Here is a 26,745-nt window from a genome sequence, read left to right on the forward strand (position 1 = left end):
GCACAGTGTGAATTTAATTTCACATTCTATTAAAGTACAATGTGAGAAAAAATTCTCTTCCTCAGTTCTACAGCTCTTCTACAAAATTCTACAGTTAGTTTTCAGTTCCACTCTGACTATTATTCAACACAACATTTATCTTGCTATATACCTAAACAGGAGAAATAAGGAAGGCTTTTCCTCTACTGTCGCCAAGTCAGTTGGATTTTGTGTCAAACCCCAAATGGGGAAATTGAGGCAATGAACTGGAGAGGAGAAGGCAGGAGAGGCTACTGGAGTATTGGCTATTAAGTCAAATGTGGCTCCAAAAGCTGAGCATCCCTTCAGCATTTAATAGCCTACTCTCCAACCTGTGGTGATAGTAAAATTCATTTAATTTTGATAATAAAGAACAAACATATTGGCACCTTTGGAAACAGTTTTGAATGGATATCATAAACATGCAATATGTTGGTCCAAATTTCATGCAAAATTGCTAGTATTGTTAGTAATTATATGTAATATATGTAATTGTTAGTACATATAGCTGCAGATACATACAAGGACAGATATGTGTAAGGACCTTGTTTATGCTGGTTTACTTTGGCAAAAGTCACTGAATTAATAACCAAATGTTCCTTTCCCTTGCTCTCTTTTTCATCTCTATCTCCGAAACATTTTCTCTTGTATTTTGGTGCCTGTTACCAGGGTGCTACATCATCCTAACCTTAAGTGACTGGTTTCAATGTCTTTCGATGGACTGAACAAGAAATCAGTTTTGGAGTTACAAGTGCAGGACTCTGTGTTTCAGTGTTTTACCACAGCTCTGCAGTGTGTGTGGACAGTTAGAGATGCCGCTTGATCTGGGCTCGAGATTCCTTGCATGCCTGACGCTCTGGGCAGGCACTACAATCGCATCAAACCCTACTGGAAATTCATTTCTCCAGGCAAATGTGTTTAGCAGGCTGCTCCTCTAAAACAAACGGACAATGAGTTCACTCAGCGATGCGGATTAGGTGGAAAGAAAGGGAGAAGGAGTGAGAGAAGGAGAGAAAAAATGTTGGAAAAGACAATTCTAAGAGAAAAAGTGTTCCTGTTTCTCTATATTTCATCTGGTGTGAAGCAGGTTTCAGAGAGATCCTCAACCTGATAAATAGGTGAGGACAACAAGGCTCTTTTAAACACAATCTCTGAACACTGGCAGCTTTCACACAAGGACAAATTCACACCCCATGCTTTCCCTTTACTTCTGTACCCAGCCACACATGGTTTGGGTCCTATTGTGCGACTGCTGTAAGTGATAAAAGCTGTTTCCTCAGCACACTTGCACACTCTACTATGAATTCAAAAGGAAAAAAACTAAAAGAAAATAAAGAAAAATACCCCCGACCCTCTTTAGACCAACAGTGCAAGGCATTCTGTGGTTACCGTCTCGCATAAACAAGCACATGGCCAACTGAAGACAGCAATCAATCTTAGCTGGGGAGAAGGAGATTTTCGGTGAGGGTGGCGGGGGGGGCAGTCAGAACCTGGGGGTCCCAAGCTTGGGTGATTTATTAAGATGAGGAAATGGAGTTCATTTTGAATTTGTTTCGAGCACGAGAGGAATGCAGTGGTGCTGTTTGAACAAGACTGTGGGCCAATGTTGTTGTAGGTGCTGAAGGTGGCAGAGTGTGGTAATAGAGGTTCTTTTATGAGCCCTATCACAGTGGTGCAGACAGTTCTCCCGACAGGCCACAAACCTCCGCACAAGCTTGTTTGCTTGAGTCTGAGCGTGGATATCAGGGTCCGGACACAGGGGACCAGCAGAGCCATTTGCGCTGCCCTTGGTTTGACTAACGGCCCACTTCTGCATGCTCGTAAAACCATTTTCACCTCGTACATCGCTCCCTTGCTTGCCACTTGTGATATCAATGATGCATGGCAGCAGGCCTTCATCAGAACACCTCAGGTGGCGATTAAAGCTTATTCCAGCTGTACCACAGCCTGCCAAGAAGGCCCAACAAGCCCACCACCAGATCTTTTACAAGCAGAAGCAGTGCCCTGTGGTCCTGTTCCATCGTCTGACCTTAAACACGCCACCTCTTTGTGCATTGTTTGTTTCAAACAATGCCCCAATACAACAGCAACATTATAAATCTGAACGCCACAATAAAAAAAGGCATAGCTCTCCCAAATTTTCTGGACCAAGCTGCAGTATTTATATTGTGTTTATGTGTTTTTTTTTCTCCCTCCATTTGTCTCTCATGCTGGCCTTCTTGTGGTACTTCTAGCCTTGCATAATGCTGTGCCAGTAAAAGTGTCAGACTTCATTACTGCACTCATTAGAGAAGTTGCCTTCAATATTGTGAGCTTAATAACTTCCAGGCCAAGCACGGAGCACATCGCATGCAGTTTGGTGCAGAGAGGCCGAGGCCAAGCCCGATGAGGACCGGCTCTGGGCCCCAGAGCCTCGACCCAGCCTCAAACATCCCAGCTTGCCTCATATTCAGAATGGGGTATATTACAGCACTACACACAGTGCTGCTACCACATTTAAAGGATGACAGTGGTGTAATGTGGTTACCACAGATCATTTACAATGTATTGCTACTACATTTTCAGGAGGGAAGTCTTCAAATTCAGTTCCAATGTTATATATTTGGATACCACATAAACATTCAGTTAGGCATCAGTGCATCTGAAATATATTAAGGCTAAACCCCAAATTAAAAACGTTCAATTCATCAAAATCTTACTGCAAGTTCAGTGTGTCAAGTTACAAGAAAATGTGGAAATCAGCACACCATTTTGTCAGGTTAAATAATCAGATTTCTTTCAAAACCATCAGTGGTTTAGTCAAACTATGTATGCAGTAGGTAAAAATATATTTTTACTGGCTGTCTGATTTTCAATGTATAAAAACCAAGATAAGCATCTTGATTTGTCTTTGAAAGTGATCTCAGACTCCGCGCTCCATTTCAGTAGAGGTGGGAAACGCCTTTGGGCATTCCTGAAAAAAATTCTCTACATGTTAAAAGTTGTAAATGGTCTTGAGAATTTTCTTTTTTTAAGCTAAAGAAAAAACACAAGAGCAGCAGAGTAAAAAAATGGATTAATCAGTGTGTTTAGCTCCAGTTGTTAGCATCACTAGCTAACTAGCTTTCTTACTATAGCACTACACAAGCTACTTCCATTACCAAGAAGCACATCATTAATAACTGTTACTATGTAAGGCTACAGATTATGTCAGGGGGGAAAAACCCTTTTCATCACAAGCACATCCACTGCTTAAGATCTTCAAACTATAAGAACTATATAACCTGGATGCTGCTGTTCCATAAGTTAAAAAGAATTATGAACAAGTGTATAGGCTAAACAGCCAAACCGGGTTTCCTGGAATGAAACGGTGAAATCTTACATTCTTCCTTGCTGTACTTACTTGTAACTTTACACTTCAATTCAAGGACAATACTGTTTGTTTACTCCCAATGTTCTCCACATGGATGATCATTTTTAAAGACGTTTTGCCTGGGAAATGCAGCTTTAACCTCAGTCATTTGGTGTGTCATCATACATATCATAGCATACAGTGTTTTCAGCCAACCCATGGATGCATTGTTAGCTACTTTATCTGCTACAGCTGATAAGTTCTGACGAACACAGTTGTCAACAAAATTGATAATCATCAGCTTTAAATGCAAAGATTTGTCCATCTCTGTCTGTCTGTGAAATCAAGGACCCATTGTTTCAAAAGCTACTAGAAAATTGTGAGTGGTAATTCCACTGTTTTTATTGTAAACAGCGTGAGAGGTCAACTGCTGTGACTGGAAGAGGGCAGAATGTCAGTCTAAAGGACAGTTGTGTGAAAATTTGCAGCTACTCATTTTTTTTTTTTAAACTAAACAAGTTGCTTTTTACAGATTAAACTATGAGATACTAGTGGAAAGTGATAAAAAAAGATGTATTTATATTGAGCAATAAAGTGTTCCACCACTGAACAGAAAGAGCAGTTACAGAAAAAAGATTTCTAATAAAAAAAAAAAAATTAACATGCTCCGGTGGGGGGGAGGGGGGCAGAGAAACATAAACCAGATCTTCCCTAGGCCCTCTGTTTCGTTATGTGTGAAATTGTCCATAGGTTGTCCTCCAAATTATGGAAGTTAATTGAAAATATTTACATTAGCATGACAGGTGGGAGAGGCTCAGAATCCTCTGTGTAAGGCTGGGTCATGCTGGCAGGAAAATGAGCTTGCTAATTAGAACATGTCTGATGAAGTCCATGCTCTGGGCAATGTATTTAAGTGAACCAAGGTCTGGTCAATGAGGCTATAGAAGCACACCTCTGTAAAGAGCATGCATGAGAAAAAAAGACCTTGAGACCTTGTTGTCTGTGCTGTTCCTTTCTACATTAACCTCACAAATGTTTTAAAGCTGCTGCTGGAATATCTGAAATGAAAAGAGGACAAGTGGAACAGACTTGTGAGGGTGTATCTCTTTATTTGATGAATGGAAATAAATTGGAATGAATCACACTGAAAATTTGGGGAATGTTTTGTTCCATCTGTGTCTGGGACATTCTTGTCATTTTTGTGTCACAAGTAACAAACCTAAAAAGGAAAATGTGGAAAAGCCTAGAACTCACTGATGGTACAGTTGGTCCAGAAAGACTGAAGTCTGTTGCACCTGGCTTAGCATATTGTTCCACCACTCTTTGGCAACGCTCGTCTTCCAACCACAAACACAGAAATGAGAAACCGCTAAATTCATTTCAAGACCTTGGCACGTTATAAAGCTCTTCGGAGGGCTTTGTAACACCCGCTCCTCGAAGCAAGTGTTAACAATTCCATCGGCTCAAAAACTGAAAGGACATCGAGAGTGAGGTGCCGTAAATGAAAGTACTAAATGTGACTGATTAATATGAGGTCTGCTCCATCGATTCCAGTGAGTGCTAAAAGCCTAAATTAAAGAGGCCCAGGATGACTGAGGCTGAGTCCCTGTGTTGGGAAGCTCATTTCTGTGTTGGGGTTCGTGGGAGGGCAAGGCCAAGCCACCTGGGGCTCCTGGAGCTGCAGAACTCTGAGTCACAGAGTTGTTTCTGCAATCTGTATGTGTCACCATGCTGGGAGGTGAGGGTTTTAATTAAAACCTGTGGTGCCAAGTTTAACAGCCACAGAGCCCCCCCTCCTCAAAAACAAAGCGTGACGTAAACAGTGACATCAGAGCTTAACGACAGTCGAATTCTTTGATAGTGTTCAGAGTCAGGTGCTCTACTCACCTACTAAGACGACCAGCCTGTGTTTGTCTCCACTCTGCCTGCAGTAAGAGGTGACTTCCTCATATGTTGGCACGTCAGCCATGTCGTACATTTCGCTCTTCTTACACTCGTACATGGACTTGTTGGTCTTCTTGTCCCTCCTGCTGAGACGGAAGCTTCTCCTGAACCCAGCTAGAGGTCAGGATGGAACGACAGAGGAAAAGAAAGGAGACAGAAAAAATACATTAATCTAAAATATACAAAATAAATAATGTTTGTGTCAGTACGCGTGTCTATGAGAGTGTCTAAATTCCGATACGACTGTATGCACAAATAAGCTTGCAGCTGTGCAATTCGATTTATGGTCGTTTCAGCGTCTTGGCAAACACCTCCACAGCTCGATGTCCAATACCTCATATTGTATTGTGCAGCTCATTTTTATGACAGCTATCTTTGCTGTAGGTGAAAGAAGAACAGCACAACACTCAGCCAACCAGTTTCCCTGGATAGCACACTCAAACACTTTATTCACATTTTCCCCTGGTGACATGTAGAGGATTTTAATTTTCTTCTTTTGTGCATATTTCTTGGAGAATGTGGTGCGGGTTTAAGGCTTTTAGATTTGTGAAAAGCTATACAGAACATCATTGCTCTTTCACCAAGGTAGAAGTAACTCATTTGATTTTTTTTTTCTTAGACTAGTCTTGAATCCTGTGGTGTGTAAAGGCAGATTTCAGCAAAGTGTTGCTGTGTGAAATGAAGAAATGAGATGTGCCTCTCATGTAATTGACTGCTACAGGATGTGAATTCACTGAGAGGTGGTTAATGGTTGTTCACGTTACTGTCAGGCTATGATTTACAATTCATTCACACTGCAATTTTAGATAGCAGTGAGGTATGTGTGTGCCTGTGCATGTGTGTGAGATTTAGTGTTCTTTGGCTAGCCACAAAGGAAAGGCTGCCTTGTGTGTTTAAGGGTCACTTTACAACAGCTGTCATCTCTGATTTGTTTATTGTGTGCACCGTGTCCTCAGACAGCCGTCAGAAAGGCTTCCTAACTGATCCAGGAGTGCTCAAGCTCTGGTCCGATAATCTACGACACGATCAAAAGGAGAAATTTACCCTTGTTTGACACCATTTCATGTTCATGACAGATGTTGACTGAACTTGAAAAGGTAAAGGTAAATCCAAGACCCAGAATCCAAGATCTTTAAAATCCAAGGGTGTAAAAAAAATACCGATGCCCAGCTACATTTTCCATTGTGATACTGTATCCAGGCTCAAAAACACTGTTCTGACTTTTAATCAACAGTGTAGATGCATTGTTGTGGTTCATTTCAGTTGTGTTTAAACCTGCAACGCTGTAATCTATCTTTGGCCGTTTGACTCCTTCACTCTATCGCAACAATGTAAACTGAGACACAAAGGAGTAAGCACATATCGTTGATGTAAACACAAAGAACACAGGCCACTGAAACCATATATTACCTTGTTTATGGTATATATTGAATCGTAACCCACGTCCCGTGACATATTGTATCACCAGATTCTTGCCATTACACAGCTCTAATGCACAGCCTATTTCTGCTTATAGTCATGGCTTGTTTTCAGTCATCTCTTTCATTATGTCCATTTTTCATCAGTAATTAATGAACTCAAAGATTTGATGCAAGATGCCAGGGTAAGATTAAGGTAGCATCAAAATTATGGACTAAAGGAAGAATCAGGACTTGAAATAGCTCCTGACAACCATCCCCTTAATACTTTCCACAACATTTCTAAACCACTGTGGGGCTGTGCAGACATGCAGCAAAGAGAAGTCTGCATTCCTCTTAGCTTGTTCCCTTAATAAGGGATGGAGCTATGGGCCTATGCTGAGTTACAAATCAAACACACTGTAAGTCACTGGAACAGCATAAAAATGTTTTTGCATACGCTTGTGTATAGTATGAGCGTGTGCCCGAGTACTGAATATAGTGTTACGCTGAACATTTAGGACAGACTTTGTTCCACTGTGGGCAAGTTGTGGCTTAAGTTGTCTGTGCCATTTCTCCTGTGGTTAATCTACTCATTCAGCACCCTCACCCCCTCTGCCCCCACCCAGGGAGAATTAGCCTCCGTCACACAGTGGAAAACACACACCGCTCATCTGCAGTTCTTCTGTAAAGACATCACACTGTAACCAATATCCACTGGGGTCAACATCAACACAAAAAACAAAAGTAGAATGTTATGTATATCCTACTGAAAGAGAGCAGTCAACTTTCAGAACATGTAAACCCAAAAACCAATCCTGGTCAATCATTTATCCCAGTGTAAAAACACTACTGGTTGATTAAAGGCTTCATGTAATACTATGAGAGTCATTCATTCTATCTGTCTCACAGTATGACAAGCTGCCATCTCACTGGCTCAGGACAAGGACAATCTCTGCTACTTTCCTCAGAGATAGCAGGTGCACAGGGTTTCAATATGAGGCTCTCCAGTTAATATGAATCACAAAGTAATCTAGTGTCTCCCTAGATCACCTTTGTGTAGAATCTCCCTGCACCCCCCTCTAACTCTAAGAGCAAAAAAATTAAAGTCTCGTGCAGCAGTGAGCTACACCCCATCCCTTACCAAACTCCCCCAACCACCTCATCTTGACTGCTGATGGAGACTGAATAAGACAAAGGGGATCGAAATTAATTTGATCCAGAATTAAGGAATGATTCAAGCTCAATCCAAATGAGAAAAGCCTGCCTGTTTGTCATGAAAGGCCTCTGGTTCGTTGGAACACCAACATGTTTGTCACAGGATGATCCAAGCATAAAGGTTAGAAGTTAAAAAGGAATTTATGATATGTGTGGCAGCAGGATCCAATACCTCTTTCAATGGTTTGACAAGTCAAATTTGTTGACAACAGTTCTGTTTTGAATTTCCAAGGAATGAGAGCTGAGGACTGGCATTATCCTGGTGTGTTTTCTACAAGAGTGTTGTGTGTCTTGGGGTATTGGAGTAAAAGTTTCCTTGCTATGCACCTCCCAGTTGTGTGCACCAGGCTGTTACTGGGTAATTGCCAAAACTGCAACTGAATGCTTGCGTGTATGAACGGACAGACACACACATACTGTCTCCTACTCTCCCTGTCTCATTCAAAGTACTTTCAGTAAAATAAAAACAAGACAAAAAAAGTGGAGGAAAAAAAGATGAGCATATTTAACACAGTGTAAACACAAGCTGTGACTATGCACACACACACAGACATACACACACAATTGCTTGGAAGTCGGCGGCAGTTGTGCAAGCCCATTTTCCAGTATGATAATATCTAACAGCCACGTAGGACATTCAGCATGTGTGTAAAGAAAGAGTCTGAAGGCCTTTGCAAACTGTGAATACAAACTGGCCACTCGGACACTAACATCCTGTGAATATCTACAAACCTGCACCTGCAAAAGAAATGGCTACAACTGTAAAAATGTACAGTGCAATAACGCAAATGCTCATAAAAAATAACAGATGACTAAAAAGGACTCAAATCATTCATTTGCCAATGGGAGTCTGAAAGACGAGAACCCTGAGAACAATACAAGCATCAGGTCTTCCAGACATCACGCGTAGGCGATCAGTGAGATCTCAACACGGAGAAGGATTAAAAAAATGACTGCCATTTTCCCTACAATCAAACTTCATTTTCTGCAGAGAGGGGGGGAACAAATGTATGGCTCGTAGCGAAACCACCTGTTGAGGGGCCACAGTGCACCAAGGGCTACCATCTAGGGTCCATAGCCTAACTACAGGAGACTGTGCTGACAGCTCCAGTGCCATCCAGGCTTTCCCAGCAGGGGCCCTCTCTCCTCTGGTCTAATGGAGCCAACATCTATGGAATTAACCAGGCATGGCAGCTGGGGATTAAGTGAGTATTACGCTTTCGGCTTGATGCCACATGCTGTGGTTTAACGCTGCAACACTTAGTTCTGTTCATGGGCACCAAATGTGGGAAGCATTACCAGCTCTCTCAAACTCATTATGTGTGCCCATTACTGGCTTGGTTGGAAGGGATGAGGAAGCCTCATGATAGGCAGCTAGGCACGTGGAGGATGCTTTCCACACTGTCAGCCATTATTACCCCAACAGTGAAGAAAAGGAAGAGGAGCATTGCTGCTCAAAATGACAAAAATATAAAAACTCAGGGCAGATAGAGGGACTGCTCTTCATGATTTATCACCAATTTGCTTTGCTTACTTTAAACAAGGAAGCATGCAAAATATGCCCAGATTCTGAAGATCTGACAGTATTGTAAAGACGGAAGTTGAACCATGTTACTGTGGGACAACATAATGTACTGTAAAATGCCTCCAGAGGATTCAAGAAGGTCTCAAAGAGAGGAGAGAGAAAGGGGATTGAGATAGGAATCAGGAAGGAGAATGCTATAAAGGAGGTGAAAGAAGGAAGTGGACATATCCAGACAGACAGGCATGTGTCCTTCAAATGCTCCCTGCATACAACTACTAAGAGGCATCTGTGAAAATTATTACTATAAAGTGGACTCCATGGCTGACCTTAACGTATCAGATAATATCAATTGTCTAACTGTTTCTGGACAACAGCGTGTACATACAGTGCCCAACCAAACCTCTGGGCTTTAAGAACGGTAACAACGCAAATTTAAGTCACATTCTATCCAAGTCAGTGCACTTCACTCCTCAAACTCCTTGAAAGCAAAAAGGGAAGCTCGTTGGTGTGACATTTGAAATGTGTACGTGTAGCAGTCCGCCATGGTGAACTCGTTAGAGTGTTATCTGGGGAGAACACATTCTGGGAGTAGTTTCCACAGCCCCCGCACTAAGCATTTGGAAAGTGGTACCCAACCCAAGTGTTACAGGCTTATACGGTGGAACAGGGCTCTAGACCTCTGGCTCAAAGAGGTCCGTTTGTGACGAGTGCTATTTGTTTTTCCCCTCCGTCTTATCCCACAGCTCTTTGGCTCTTTGAGTTTAGGAATGTCTCGTTTCAAAATGATAAAATGATGCCTGATGTTTTGCGTGCTGGCAAAAAAAAGAAAAAAAAAACAACACACACACACACACACAAAAGTACTTCTGCCTCTTGTACAGGAGTCCTTGAAGGCACTATCAAGATGCCAAAATGGCAAAGTTTAGCCTGCCAAAATGGCAGGCTAAATGCCTGCCTTCCTGTTTGTCTCGACAGTAAGCATAATGACAATAAAGGTTTCTTTTCTATTCTAAATAACTGGAATGTTTGGTTGATAATGCTGATAATTTCCTCTCTTGAGATCAATAACAGATTATCTTACCCAATCTTATAAAAGGACACCTTTTAAACCAATGTGTATACCTGTTGTGATTCTATCTGCATGTTGGATGTCTACTAAAATTTGCTTAATCTCAATGTCACGAAGTAAATTTCCTCCCTGTTTGGACACTGATTGAGGGAAACCTCATTGAGGCCAATGTACTGGCTCCTGCACATGCACAATTTCGGAGCCTGCCGCCTGATGAACTCATCTGAGTTTGGAAATGGAGCACTTATTTATTCATTTGTGTTTATAACATTTTTCCATAACTTGGACATAATTTGATGACTGATTGACATCACAGCCCCTATTTGTTTAGCTTAGCTTTAATTGATTGTCAGCTTCTTGCTTGAACTCCATCAATCCAGCTGTCTTTCTCTCTGAATGGTCAATGTGTTAATTTTTGGTTTTACATTAGTGATATCAAGTGTCACTGTGCCTATGCATCCATATCACAGTCTAAATGTATGCATTTTGTGGTTGTGACTAGCACTGAGAGCACTGAGGGCTGACCTAAAAACAAACTTTTTTGTGTGCCTTCTAGAGAAAAAAAAAAAAAAAAAAAAAAAAAACATGTCCTGGGTGTCCAAACTACTCTTTAATTCTTTGTGCAGAATTTAAAGTGACCAACAGTGCCTGATAAGAAGACATCATTGGAGGCAGTTTTCCTGCTCATACTCGAGGAGCGCTTTTGGCAAAGGACCTCACAGACATTGCATCACTGAGAGAGGCATGAAGGGAAAACAAACCAAAAACTCAGGACAACAACTGCTTACCCCCTCCCACTGCCTCCTTTATTTCCCCATGCAACCTCAGTAGCATTGCAAAAGCATCTGTAAGTTCTAGGATTTCAAACTTTTACGGACGAGCCAACTCTAAATCATACAACCACATCCAACAGGCTGAAAATCCATGAAGCAAGTACTCTCATAGAGAAGATGTTATTATAACTCACATTTTTTTTTCTTCCTCCTTCTCCCGAGGTTCTCTCATTTCAGTTAAACCTCGTTCTGGGCTGCTGGAGTCAAGAAATGCTTCTAACCCGCTAGAGTTCTGGATGTTGTTTGGGTACCAAGGAGGAAGAGGAGAGGCTGAGGTCATCGACCTCATGGAGGAGGCAGGGTGACAGTAAGGGCAAGCCTGAAGGGGACAGAGAGGAGTGGAAAAAAATGGACTGGTGTTTGGCATAGTTTGGCCTTGGGAAGTGACCCTGATTGAGCTTGGCAGACATATCTTAAAACCCAGTATATAAACTCACAAGTGACTGGATAGTCTGTGAAATCTGGAGTAACTGGTGCAGTGTGCAAAAAGAGCTCTGAAGCCCGGTTACCTCTTGACCTTCTCAGTGTGGACAGAAGGGGACATAGAGAGGAAGAGACATAAATGAAAGAAAAAGGGAGATGGACAGACAGAGGATTTGCGTGTGAGCCAGCTAGTATGGCCTGTGGTCCTCCAGAGGGACGATACCTTATGATTTGTCGGGAAAATGACAGTGGTAATAAAAACATGATGGGGAACATTTTCTGTACAAGACAGAGAATTGGAAGCAGCTCCCTGGAAAGGGCTGCAGAACCAAAGCGGGCCACGGTAATTGTCATTAAGTCTGACCGGAACCACATCAACGAGACCGGCCCTCGGCCGGACCTCCAGAACAAAGCGTGGAAAACAAGCCATCCTTTTAACCCAAATCCATCCAGAGCCATTCTCAAAAATGTCTTCAGACCCACAGCAGAGGCAGAACAGGATAAGTACTACATTCTGCAAATCCATGACATGATCTGCCAGTGTATTCATGTTGTCAGCAAAGGAGCAGAAATAGAATATTGTAGGCCAGTTTACCACTATAGAACTACTCTTTGTGTTTTTACATGGAAGTTAAATCAGTTATACCAAAAACACTCTGGGCTTTAAAAGAATATGTCAGCACATTATGAAAAACAGGGAACTATTTTTGATTGTAACATGGCATGAACTACAAAGGGTGATCTATGAAGAAGGAAATATGGAAACATCAGGGAAACATTCATGAATGGGTCACATGTCAGTCTAACACAGTCTTGGGCAGTGTCTTCACTGATGAAACAGCCACATCAAGAGGACAGAGGACAAAAGGAACAGAAGGAGACAACATCGCTCACCTAGGTGGAATCCGCTACTATAGTCAGCATCCTCTGGTGATGAGAAGAGACAGAAAAGCCAGAAGAGAGGCACAACATCGTATTAAAGAGAAAAGTCAGACATGAAAGCAACAGGTACCTACACCTCTAGCCACATACAGTTCTGGAAAGGTGAAAGCACATGTGCACAGAAATACATGAGCAAAAACATATGGGAAAAGTTAACAAGAATGAAATTAGTTTTTCTCTGTTATTCAGTTAATTTTGTCCACCTTGTCCAGAGTGATAGCCATTGATGTAGTGGTAAATAAGAAGAGAGGTTAACTATGATCTCTAGCTGATGACCACGATGAAGGAAATAGGACTACCATCATAAACAAACAAAAAAAAATTCCTCTTTATTCTTACCTACAAAAATAATACAGTGAATTTACTTCAATATTAATTCTGTTCTTCAAATGGCTGAATTTAGGACTTCAAATCCACAACCTCCCTGGCCATTGCTTTGGATGTGTTTTGGTCTATGAAAAATTTTGTATTGTGAGTGAGTTTGGCAGGTGCAAGATCCATAGAGGTGTACTGAGGAGGAATGATTCCCCAAATGGTGTCTGCTCCAATGAAAATGATAAGTTAGCTGGTGAAATATGAGTCTTTGTACAGCGCAAAAGCCAATAACCTGCGACCGCTTAATAGTTTTTAGGGGAAAAATTGACAGCAACGTCTGATGTTCCCCTTTAAGAGCAATTAACTTTGGCATGAAAAGATGGACCAAATGAAAATAAGAAAGATGGAGAGCAGAGGTGAGAGGTAGACCTTTCATTACAGACAAAAATTATAAAATGGTTTCAAATGATTTCACTTTTGTGTGTTGCAATACAATCAGCAAGTGACCCATCAGTAAGTCCTATTCAGTGGGAGATGTCAGACAAGAGGTACCTTCAATCTCCTCGGCTGTGAGTGCAAGAGAAGCAAAGGATGGAAGCAAAGGATGACTCACAGTTAGGGAAAATCTGACTTAACAAATAGGAAGTTTAGGGATGAGATGAAAGAATAAGAAGAGGAAACGTACCAAACTCTACAGCAACATCATCTTAGAAAAGCAAAAGACAAACAAACAAATACAAAGAAGTGTTAACATCTTAATTTCATATGGCAAATTCTAATTTTGTTTTAGTTGTTCTGTGTCTCTACTTTATATTAAGTAGTAGGTAATAATATAGCAATAGTGTAATAATAGTTCATTTTGTAAGGTTCATGAAAAATTCTCTACCCCATTATCATACAATCACGTCAATTACACTGCAGCTACCACTATTGTGTCTAAAAGTAAAATTGCTACACTAATTTGACATAAAAACTCAAGCTCTACTAACTAGCTTTTTCTGGTGCTTTCAACTGCAACTCCAGGTCTTCGTCAATAGATGAAGGATGCTCAGTTGTCACATGACCCAGCTGTTATCACATGAACAAAGTATTAGCAGGGACACCGTAACCCCAAAACAAAGCTCTATCCAGATTATGTAATGACAGTATGAGTTATGTCAACCCACTGATGAAGACCATGAGATAAAGTTGAAAGCTTGGGGAAAAAAAAGCTAGTTAATGGACCTTGAGTTCAGATTTTTAGCAAACTATTCTAATCAACTATAAAAATGAACCTTCACATTCTCCTAAATAATATTTCTACTGTTTCTAAGACACTTGTATCAATTGTTACCTAGTGAGACACAGTCTGTGGAACATGTCTGTGGTGCATCCACTGTGACTTTACAGAAAGAAACATATTTAGATGCAAAAGCCTCCAAATGCCTACCTAATGTTGAAACATTGCTCTGGAGATCAGACCAAAATATTAAAAGGGATCATTTTACCTGCAATGCTAAAACAGGGAAGTGTTATACAGTAAGGAAGCTTTTACAAAGGCTAAGAGTGACATCCAAACAGTTAGAATATGATAGTTTCAAAATGGTAGCCGGTCTGTGCGTGTGTGTTTGGCTTAAGATGCATAGAACATTTGGAGGCAGTTATAGATGCTTCCTCCCCTTCACGTGTTCTCATTTTGGCCAAACAAGGTTAAATCAAAACATACATAACACCATCCACCACAGCATGGGGCTCTCCTTACAGCACCATGTTCATTTCCCAGACCGCACCACAGCCCAGGGAGATGTTACGTCACAGCCAGAGTTAATGACTAGCCAAAACAGCAGTCAGGACTGATCACTGCAAGGGTTGCTTCGTGCTACAAACATTGGGCCTAAGAGCGGTGACTGTTTTGAAGTGCAGAGCCAAATGTGTCTGCCTTTATCTGACATCTTGTTTCACATGTTAGTGTTCACGGTAGTGTTCCTACTGATGTTGCCCTCCTCCTGTCGCAATGTAACATTTTAAGTTGAACCAGCACCTAAACTGCATTTTGAGTAGGATGAGGGGTAATTGCACAGGGGAAGACAGAGGGGCAACTTGAAAGAGGAAACAAGGACAATATGAGAGTGATAAAGATATCTAAAATCCTTCCAAGTGGTGCCCTTATTACACTCTGGAAGGCTTTCATCTGGTGCCTATCTGCCATAGGAATGGTTTGCATTGCCTAATGGCCTCATAGCTTTATGCACCAACATTCCTACTCTAATGAAACACCGTGCGATAACACTGCAGAATGTAAATTGACAGAGCATGGCATATCTGAGAATGCTTAAATGGCGGAAGCAAATCTTTGTCCTTTGCATTTTCTGGGAATGCACTTCTGCCAATCAAAAGCCCATAGAAACATTTTAAGAGCAGTGAGAATGAGCTGAGGTCATGATCTGATGTGAGTACATGGTCAGGCCTGCAAGCCTATTATTTACAGAATGCGGGGAGCCATGGCCGCCCAAAATGCGGCTGCTGACTTTCGCAGACATTCATAGTGTGCAGTCAACCAATCTACCACCAGTCAGCTAACCAGCCTTACTGAATGCTTCACGTCCAACAGGTCCCCTGGAAAGGGACGCATGCTTCAGGCTATATCACACGTCACCCACATAGGGAACATTTACCACAGGATGACAGATGGGCTGTGAGGAGGTAGTGCTGGAATGAAAGGAAAGGATGGACGGCATGGGTGGATATACTATTCATTAGAGGATTATTCCAGTTCATTAAAACTTTTTTGCTTTTAAAACATTTTATTTTTGTAGATTTGGCTGTCATTTTTATTGGCTATAACAACACTGTACTGATTATAGTAATTGCTGAGATCTGGAAACATGACGACATCGAAACTGGATCTGATTTAAAAAAAATTTAAAAGTCAGACAAGTTGTAAACAACAGCTCAGCCGGATCGTCTAAACCAATTTATTTCAAAGTAAAACCAAAAGAGAGGACACCTAAAATTGAAATCCTTTTAATCCTTCATGGCTCAAGAAAACAGTGTACAGAAAACTATGTTAAGTACAGTGGGTCCAAGTTGAACAAGGAGTTGATTTATTAAGTGTGGTATGAACAACAGTTTGGTAATAATTTTACCATTTATCTTTTTTAATTGGATTGTACAGTCAGAGAATAGAGCGATCTTTGGCAAATGTTTAATAGTGGTTCATCATCAAACCGATCCTTGTTATTGTCATTGTCATCAACACAAGAGTGTAAAAGATCATATAATTTGGCTTCTCATGGTGACCAAGTCATACTATCCATCAGAGTCACATGAGATTGTATTATACTTGGCTTGGGAGCTGTGCTATCTGGCATAGTCCATCCACACAGCAGCTAGGAAATCTTTCAGCTATCTCCTTACGGGGGAGGAAGAGACAAAGGACTGACCCCTCGTCAGCACCCTGTAAATGGCCATGAGTTATGAGCTGATGTCACCCTCACAGCCAGCCAGCACACAGATGGCCTTCTCCTTGAACAAACTGGACGCTGTCAATTTCTCTCTCGCTCGCCATATCTCTCCCTCTTTTTTAAACAACCAACATGAGACCAGTGGAATTTTCCAGATGACACAGAATGAGATCTTTGTCATGCACCTTTTGGCCTTCAAACGTAGAGTTGATTATTCAAAGTCAGGATAAGGAAGTGAATAAAAGACAGAACAGAGCTGGTCTGCATTAAGAAGCTGATTTTATATATGACAAAATGTTGCAAGTAACTGACAATGTTGAAATATGCAGGGAGTTTTAATGTGAAGGGAAAAAATAAGAACTTGTTCTATAAACTTTTAGGGGTGGTCTCTATGGGGTTATCTGGCGCTAACCTTTGAGAATAAAGTGGAACTTTTTTCCTGCACCCATTGTGCTTCTAAATCAACTCCTGTGTCTGTAAGCGTTTAAGTTGAAAAATGAAATATAGAGATAAATTGAACACAGGGCCAGGTTCAGGGCCACTTAAGACCAATCTGGGGCACCATTTCAAAACGGTTCAGTTGCTCAGTGGAGAGAAAGAGTGAGCAACAGTAAGAAGAATAGTGCTGTAATGTATGGAGAGAGATGTAGAGGGACCCCAAGGTGAGCGATAAGTGTGTCCACGTGTTTGGCAGACAGCAAACCAAACCAAACAATCAGACAGTGGAGAGGTTTGCATGTCAGACGAAGGAACAGACATGCTGTAAGAAAGCCCAGAGAGACGTTAGTATGTTCAGAGAGAACAGATGGGGAAGCTGGAGGAGAGCCAGGTATCGATGGAAAGGAGATGGGGGGTAAAAAAGAAGGAGGCAGGTAGGCCTGGTTGATGACTATACATGTTTGATAGTTGATCTGACCCCTGTATCCGATTAATAATTGGATTTAACAGGACAACTGATGGCACTTTAAACATCAGTTTCATAACCGAGGAATGCATCTACAAAAGTGCACAGCGAGGAAAGGGATTATTTATATCTTGCAAATGTTAGGCGTAAATGGACACGGTTAGGCAATGCTCGCCGCAGCCCCTCGCCAAGACCAATATTGTTCCAGCCGATGGAGCTCCTGGGCTGGAAAGAAGGAGAGAGAGAACGGGTCCCCCTCCTCAATCACCACCTCTGTTCACTGCTTGGTAACAGCGCCGTCTCCACAGTATCCTTCAATTAGGTTGTAGTTTATGGCCTCGGGGCCCGGCTGGTCCATTGCGTACGGGGGCCAGAATCCAAGCTTTGTCTCCCTCCATCTCTCTCGACCCTGCCGCCACCGCTCCACAGAGCCACATTTGCTACCGAATGTGACCCCCCTCGACTGCTTCTCTCTCCATCCATTCCATCTTTCATGCATCTCCTCTTTTCAGTTTGGACTTTCTTTTGCACCCTTCACTTTTATTAAGTGAACTCGTTGCTTACACTTCGACTGGATCCAACATTTTTCTCTAATTGAGTTTTTTTGTTTTGAGCTCCAGGAAATGAACATGTGTGTGTGTGTCTCTGCAAGAACAGAGAGTGAACTGTTATCATTCCCCAGTTATTCATCTAGTCCTAACGGGGCCATGTCAAGGGACTTCCTACTACTGCTGCACCACACACAACTAATCCTTACAGTGTGTATGACAGTAGGAAGTCAAAAGCAGACTTATGTTCCTTTGGTAGGGGTGGACTCTACTACATTTTTACATTTTACACCTGCCCTCTGTGCACAGAGGGGAGGGGGGTTTACAAATCCCATAACTCATAAGAGGAACTGGGCCATTAAAATGAAATAGTAAGAGAACAGTACAGCACTGTCTGTCTTTAACTTTTTAGCAGGCTATTTTTGGCCATCCTGCACCATGTATGCCAGTATGCGGTTAAACATAACCAGGAAATGACAACATCCATAATTCACCCGAGAGCTTGAATCTGAAGTAAAAGTGCCTAATGCTAAGTTTAGAGGTGGTCAGCGTAACTCCGTTGGTTATTTCAGAGCTACATATTGAAAGAGTCATGTTACATTAAGGGCTCGTTGCAATGCTGAGGACACAAGTAGTCAAATAGACATGTCTGTCTCAAAGTGGTAATCTACAGTGAAAAATATGGCCAATGAGAACTAGCTTTAGGTTAAGTGGGGTCACAGTGAGGTCAGATAAGGACTATAAAGCCAAGTACAAGTATAGTGTATTTTTCTGAGGGTTCATATGTTTTGAATTAGCAGAATGAAATCAGAGGAACACACTATACATTGTAGAGGAAAACCTTTGTGCCTTCATTAGGCCTAAATACTGTGTGTGGTTATGAATTCCAAGAGACAGGCAAAGATATGAATGCAAGGACGTAGGATGAGAGGACACAAATGATACATAAAGTTTTTTTGCAAATAAGCTTGTAGCTGATTTAAAGCATGGCGAGGTAAATTGTAGGGAACGCTTTCACTGTTGAGAAGTGTTGTACAAGTATAAATGTGGGATTATTTGGAACACTAGGGAAAATGGATAATTTATTGACTGTGCACTAAAAAAAACAAAAAAAATTCACTTGGCAGACCAAGAATGTTTTCTTTTCTTTCAGTTTTGAAGATAGCAAAAAAGCTTCGAGTAAAGTGTACAGTGTTGATGCAGACTTGAGTGTGTGTGGAAGCGGTCTGGCCCACACATTCAAGTGCGAGATCCACAGCAGATACTGGGAGCATGTTTTCTTCCTCCATGGCTACAGGCAGGCACACACATTCATTTTGTAATGCTTACACACAATGCCAGCTGCATAGCCTTCTGCTCACGCACAGTAGCTCACCATACATAAACCAAATTGTTATCTGGTAACTCTTTGTAAATCATAGCTAATGTCTTTGTCATTTTGAGAATGTATGACAGGGAATCTGTCATAGAGCTTTTCAGTCAAGTCCTGTGAGCTCAGGATATGAATGAACAGTAGTGCATGTGCAGGTGGGGAGTGGTCTTAAAAAGTCAGGGTCGTGCAGACCTCTACAGCCTTATTCTTGTTGATGCAGTAGTTGCAGCCTTATTTTCTGACAGTTATGTACTTTGAATTGACTGTTAAGTTGCTCCTAAAATATTTTACAATGGACAGCGGCAAAAGAGAACATTCTCATCTGCCTTTTAATTCACTCTTTAAAAAAGTAACCTGTAATCGCTGGCATCATAAATCTTAAAACAGTTGCAGTTGTCATCTATTCAGAGATCAGGCCAGCTCATTCAAAAACACAGTAGTTTTTTTGCTTTCATTTGATTATTATTATTATTATTATTATTATTATTATTATTATTTTATATTATTGGTATGAGTATGAGCCTCTTTTCTAGCTGTAAATCCAAGACCAGGAACCACAGTCTGTCCTTAATTGTTTCTGCTGCTGTCAGTTTCTTGTGAAACACGGCCTTCTCTCTCTATTATGAAGCAATCAACGGTCTTTGATTTATAAGGGTAATTTTGTTATAATTTCTCCATTTTCTGATGCCCTGCATACAAGCTTGTTACGGCACATTTCTGCTAGGTTCTCCTGCTGTTAGGTTCCCCTAACCTTGCTGCACTGACTGGCCAGACTCACAACAGAAGGTACATTAATGCACTCCAGAGAGCATTGCTGAGCCTCCATCACATCTGTTGGTCTAGTATCAGATCATTAATCCGTCATTAGGCTCTCTGAGATGTGGAGAGGTGAGCTGGATGGGTAGGCTTGCTGGTGTTTTGGCTGGAAGGTGTAAAGGCTCAGAGAGGCTTTCCAGAGGGCAAAACTCCTCCCTCTTTGCATTAAAACTCCTGCATGACTTAGACCACATCAACACTTGGAAAGGCAAAAGGGGCACAGAAGCAGGAGTCTGGTAAAAGACTGAAAAAGAGGCTGAGAGAGTGAAACACGGAGCAGACAGGAAAATAGGGAAAGAAGGTAAATCCAGACACAACACTTCCTTTGATGACAGGCGTGAAGCAGTGTAACCGTACAGCAGGCTTCAGCAGTGGCCGCAGAATACAGAGATGAGTCCTAAGCAACATCCTTAATGTTCATTATTATTTGGCTAGTTAGTTACTATCCCTTCCTCTGCAGGTCCTCTCGTAGGCCCACATAGTTGTTGCACTGTGTTATTCTCTGGTTTGTTGAGGCCTATCACAGCAGATGATATATGCTTACATGATCGTCGGCTAGAGGTCCTCTGGAACGGGAGAGTCGCAGCAGGTCGGCGCAGTGCAAATCTCCTAAAGAAAAGAGCAAGAAAAGGTACAATAAAACCATCAGTTTTCATGACCGCATTGGGAATAATAAACACTCCCTGCTACGCTGCAGAGAACCCACTCTTCAATATCCACCAGTTTCATTTCGTCACCCGAGACTGGTGAAAGAAAAGAAGGGAGATGGAGGAGTGAGGAGGTGCAGGAAAAACACACTTGCTGTTGACAAAACTGCAGATTTTAAAACTGAATGTTTGTGAATGTTTCTTCTTTTGCGCTACTCCTTCCCTCTTTTTTGTGTGTGTGTTTTTTGTTCCTCCTCGGGTGCTCTCGGACAGTGCCAAGAAACTGCCCCGGCCTCCTGAGCTCTGTGTTGCACATCAAGTGCGGCCGTCCGAGCGCATACTGGTGTGCGATTTTCCATCCACTTGCTGTCCAAAGTGGATCGGTACCAGCGCTATCATTTTCTGTCATTACTCATTTCGGGCCAGACATTGTGTGGAAATCCAGACTATTTTGGCAGTGAAAAAAAAAGAGAGAAAAAAGCAAAGTGGAGAGGAAGAGAGTGAAACCTGTGTGACTGTGACAGCAGTAAAGACAGTTGGGCCAGTCTTGTTAAGAGCCAACAGTGGACACGAGAGGCTGATCTAGCAGGGGTTGTTTCTTACCTCTCCTGGAACTGTTTGGACGGGATAAGGCCAGCACGGGGATTGGCCTCCCCCTCGTGTCTGGCCTGCCACCAGGTTGCATCATCTTGGCTCATAATCTGAAGGATGGAGCCCTTCTTGAAGGCCAGCCCAGCTTCTTTACATGGGATGGCTTTGTCCTCCTTAGGGTCATAGTCAAAGAGCGCCTTCACAAACACCTGAACGGAGGAAGGGAAGTGGAGAAAACAGGTGGATTGAGGGCACATGAGGAAGAGCAATGGCTCACTGTAAAATTACCTTTCCCTCCACTAAGCAAAGAGTAAATTCTCAAGGAAAGCCATCATGCAAACGCAGAAGGTGCTTCGCCAACACTCAGGGCACTTATTCTACAAAGATCAACCCGAGCAATCAGAAGCTGGAACCTGCATCTGCTGGCCAAGTTAGTCTCTCTATTCTGTTTCCTCAAGACTTGGACCAAACCCTATCACCATTTTCCAAGGGTGGTGAGACTTAACGTCCCCTCAGTCAGAGTTGGAAGTGTTTTGTTCCACCTACTGACCAATTTTAAACAAAAAGTAATATCAGGAATCTTTCCACATTAAGAAACAAATAGATATAGACAAAAATGTGGTTTTCTTTCTTTAAGGACTTGGTCTAATTTGCTTTGGCAGTGGGATTGGGACACACCTCATCAACACAAAGGATGTTGGATCTTACGGTGGAAAAAATTCTAACATCTTTCCCCTGTTGCGGGCGGTGAGCTGCAACCTAAAGCACTTTGATGCATGGCTCCAAATTGAGCTTTGTCATCATGAGTTTGCACTCCTAAGTCACCTCTGTACATGTGGAAAGAGCAGAGAGAGGGAGAAAGAGTGTGAGTGAAAGTGAGAGAAAACAAGAGAGAGTCAGGGAGAGTTTTTCAGTGTCCTATTGATTTACAGAGTGCTTTGTGCCACGCAGAAAAATTATGTTTCAGACAGAGCTGTTTTGTTTGGTTCGTAACAGCCACTTTGGCTGCTAAACTACAGAATACACTCATCCATCTAAGCACTAAGATCTCATTTTCTTTCATTTGGCTCAGTTTTTTTTGTTTTGGCCTGCAAATGTACAGCCACTTACTTGCCCTTTGATGCATCCACACTACCTGATGTAACTGTGCAGTCTATTTTCATGAAGGAGTGGCTGAGTGTTTGGCAATAGTGAACTATTTTTCAGACAGATTCCTTAAACACCCTGACAGTTTCAACCATTACACAATGACAAAGGATGTAAGTGGCCCACCCTGTCCTGTACACCTCTGTTACACATGCAGTGTGGGCTGAAAAATGATAAACTGCCTTCGACCCTGGAGCTTAAAACTGGTGAGTGGATCCAGCCTCTGTCTGCTAATGACTGATGAGCGTGTGAGAAATGGTGCATCAACACCCCAGTGGGCAAAAATGATGGTTTGCTGGTTGGAATGACAGCGAAACCACCCTCAAAATGAATGGATGCAAGCTACTGTCTGCTGATGCAGTCCATAAAAATGAAGATAAATTTGTCTTAGTTGTGGCTAGGCATCAAACCTCAATACTTCTTTGGTACCAACAGATATGTTTCTTTCACTTTGAAACACATTACTGCTTGTACTGTCTGCCCATCACACTTCATTTTACCCTCATTCATGAGCAAGATCCAGAGATACTTAAACTACTTCACTTGGGACAGCAACGGACTTGCAGCCCAGAGAGAGCAATCCAGCTGTTTTTTGCTAAATCAAAATGTGTGTTCAAAATTAATACTGCCCCAGCAGCCACTGTTTCATATTATCAAATGATTCAGTCCCAGTCTTTAGTGCTCATTGCAACATTTGTCATTTTCTTTTTTTTTCCAGGGAAAATTAAAAGGAGTAACGCTAACTGTGAAAGTCCATGTCTTTCAAGTGCAGGGAAACATCACATTCTGTCTTCTCAAAATCAGAGTTAGGAACTGCAGTTTTGTGAATTTTGGACGACAGACAGATGTATTATCTAGGCATTAACATGGATAAAATTCACCTGCAGGGGAAAATATAGAGAGGTGCAAGAACAACAATTTGACAAAATTGTGAAAGAACTGGAGCTGGGAAGTTCTTTCAGAGTTAAGGAATGTAACCCAATAAACATAGTGATGAAGCCAGGACAAGACCTACCTTTGGCTCTTTGGATGGCACCTCCTCTTTGATGCCAGGAACAACTTTAAACGTAATTGCTCCTTGTGACTGGGCCTGAAAATTGGGAAAGACAAGATACGGACACGGTAGTTTAGGTATAAATAGATAGGGATGGAATCACCAGTCATCTGTCCTGCAAATACTTCACAAGGCACCTAATCCAATGAAAGTCAAATAATGCAAAGCGCTGTTTGATTTTTCAACAATGGAAGGGTTATTAGGATTGGATGACTCTGCTTGGCAGGGATAGAGTGCGTGTGTGGGGGTAAAAGGAGGAGTGTTGAGAGCTATCATCTGCTTTAAAGGCTTTTGTGTCTGAGAAGGCCTCCAGAGTTTAAGAGACTCTCTCTTTCCTCTCCAGTTGTCCCCTGGCAGAGTTCAGCACATGACGCAGCTTATTTGAGGCCTACAGCGGAGCCCTACTTGGAGGAACTACTAAGCATCAATCTCATCCATGGGGACCGCGTGGCTCAATGCATGTGGTCTAAAGGCCAGGAAAGAAATGTAGAGAAAGGCCAGCGTTTGGTTTTCAGCACGGCAATGGAAGGCATGGGGTCCTGGATGAGTTAAGCAAGGTTTTTGCCATCACAAACAAGGAATGCTATTTTTGCCAAGGGAGCTGAAACAAGGGATAAATCCTTAGACAGCACCAGCACAAACACACACACACACACACACACACACACAGGGAAGGACGCAGTCACACACACACACAAACAGATGAGGCTTACCAGAATACGAATGATTTCCTCTGGTTTCTTGTCATCCACAGGGATTCCATTGACTTCCTTCAGTTCATCTCCAACATGAATCAGTCCTACCACACACAAACAAAGTTTGCATATCTACAATCACACTGATGTTTCATCATTCTAATGTCCTAATGTAAGCAGGCTACTGTGTAAAAGTCTGGTGTTCACAGAGCCTGAGGATCTGTACAGTGCACCAGCTTAATGTTGATCGTCATGGTGGCATTTGAGATTGGAGAAGAATCAAAACATTATTGTCCACACGTGGAAATTTGCCTTTGGTTTTACTGTGGCCGGGCTGAACAACAGACTGGACACAATGAGTACAAAATCAACAGAAAACATGTGGGCAATAAGCAGAGCTGCACAGTAGACTTGTTATTCAAGCTCATATTTAATAAGTGGAAAAGGACAATTTATGGCACAGACCTAGTTGATTTTGGTTCAAGGATAATTCAATAAATACATCCCTGTTTTGGTTCGCACTGAATACTTGACTCCATGCAGACTGACATAAATGTTTGGGTAGCTTTAAATGCATACACACATTGTCGAATCCATAACAGAAAAAAAAAGGTGAAACTGACCGCTTCTATCAGCTGCCCCTCCTTTCATAATCCGGGCCACGAAGATGGCCCCTGTGTGATCGTTGCGCCTTATCGTCGCTCCCTACAAAGCAAAGAAGAAAATAATTAAAAACTGGATCCACTGCACCTTATTTCCACCCTGCTTAAAGTTGCATTGTTGATAAGACAATAGCCCAAAATTACAGTGATAGGTACATGGTAAAATTCATAAAGGATGGTCACTGTTACAATCATGGCTGCTTTATGATGAATTTCCAAAAAACTGGTTCATCTTTTAAATGTAAATCACATCATTAAAAAAATTCGGACATTCTTCTGTGATATTTGTACCTTCCATTTCACATATGTGAATGCTTGCTAGGTACAGCAGGCCAAAAACACACAAGACACAATAACTTTCCACTTAAGTAAAGATAAATGATTTTGAAACTGTCTGTTGCGATGGGAAACAACACAGTGTGGGATCATCTTAATTGTAAACCATAGAATATCAGTAAAGAGGAGAACAGCCAGGGGGATTTGCATCAAATCCATCTCACTGCATTTTTAAAGCCAACTTTTGCATACACTTCTTCAGAGAAACAATGACTATGAGCATTCCAACTAAAATAATCCAAGAGCTGCACACTAAATGATCTAACAGGATGGGTAGACTGAATCACACAGTCACTGCAGTAGTAGTGGCAGGAAGGATCAATGTCTTTATAAAAACAGCTGGCCTACACAGGGAGGCGTGAGGGCCAAGCAGGTACGAGGTAGTACATTCAAAACACATACAGTTGCTTGAGCCTTCTCTCTTCTCTTTTATGAACTTGGTGCGCAGCCAGAGAGACACATGGAGAAAAGGATAGTGCTTCAACTTCCTTATTTGAACCAGTATTATTATTAACCAGTAAAGCCAAACAGCCTTTACAATAAAACAATAGACTTAATGGGTGCCAACCTGTCACAGCTGTCCCACAAACACCATTTAGGCACCAGGCTGGCTGGGATCTGGGATGGAATAGGATAGCAAACTGCAACCAAACATGTGGCGTCATCCTTGCTCGAGCCTGACAACCTGAGCCAGACAGATGCGTCTTTTAGTCGACACATAGTTTGTCGTGGCTGCAACTCATCCTTCCACCCTCTCCTAGCTGCTATTCCCATCATCCCAATAGAGTGTTTTTATTTCTGTTGCAAAAAAAAAAAGGCACAGAGACTTCATCCAGCTCAGCCGTGCTTTATTTCAACTGTCCGAATTCATTGCCGCCCGGCTTGAGTGCAACAACAGCTCACCATGTGTCACACCGTTCCGGTTAGTGTCATTTTCCTGTTTGCCTTTATCCGACAGGCCCAAAGTAGTTCTGGCTACTACCATCGATGGGAAGCACAGGAGGACATATTAAAAAAAAAGAAAGAAATCAAGAAAAACCCCAGCTCCTCAAAGACCAAAGCAGTCTCTGGTTTGTGCCACTTCACCTATTCCATTAGCATGTCATCTTGGTTGTTTTCACGACCTATTCACACCTAATGGTTTTCCTCCGAGATAATGGTTTCCTCAAGGTTTTCGGGGTGTGGAAAGTGAAACAGGGAAGGACGTCAGGATAAGACAATGTCGACAGGGTCCACAAAGAGTTGACCTAATAGAATAATTGGGCTAATTAAAGAAACTTGAGAGGATGCAGTAGGAGAGAAGTCATTGGAGCAGGTCAGTAAGAGGGGAAGGCACTGTCAGACCTCAGTGTCAGGGTCACATATTACCCCTCGGTGTGACTTAAAGCAGCAGTTTGTGATGCAATGGCACCCAGACAGACAAAGGGGCCTATCACATGTGTGTGTCTCAAAGAATAGAGAGTTGCAGCGAAAGAGACGGACTGTGACAGACAACATGGTGAGATGGGGAGTCTGC

At 42.0% G+C, this 26,745-nt stretch overlaps 1 protein-coding gene across 3 annotated transcripts in view; it reads right to left on the minus strand.

The window, feature by feature from the left end:
• mpp7a (MAGUK p55 scaffold protein 7a) overlaps positions 1–26,745 on the minus strand; it is a 124,267-nt gene that overhangs the window by 15,939 nt on the left and 81,583 nt on the right. For all 3 annotated transcript variants that reach the window (XM_046371961.1, XM_046371962.1, XM_046371963.1), the window contains 6 exons: positions 24,855–24,936; positions 24,250–24,335; positions 23,498–23,572; positions 21,349–21,545; positions 20,643–20,707; positions 5,237–5,407 (listed from right to left, as the gene is read on the minus strand). In XM_046371961.1, coding sequence (XP_046227917.1) covers positions 5,237–5,407; positions 20,643–20,707; positions 21,349–21,545; positions 23,498–23,572; positions 24,250–24,335; positions 24,855–24,936 — 676 coding nt within the window. The remainder of the gene's footprint in view (positions 1–5,236; positions 5,408–20,642; positions 20,708–21,348; positions 21,546–23,497; positions 23,573–24,249; positions 24,336–24,854; positions 24,937–26,745) is intronic.

Source organism: Scatophagus argus, chromosome 18 (genome assembly GCF_020382885.2).
Source record: "Scatophagus argus isolate fScaArg1 chromosome 18, fScaArg1.pri, whole genome shotgun sequence".
Taxonomy (NCBI): Eukaryota; Metazoa; Chordata; class Actinopteri; family Scatophagidae; genus Scatophagus; species Scatophagus argus.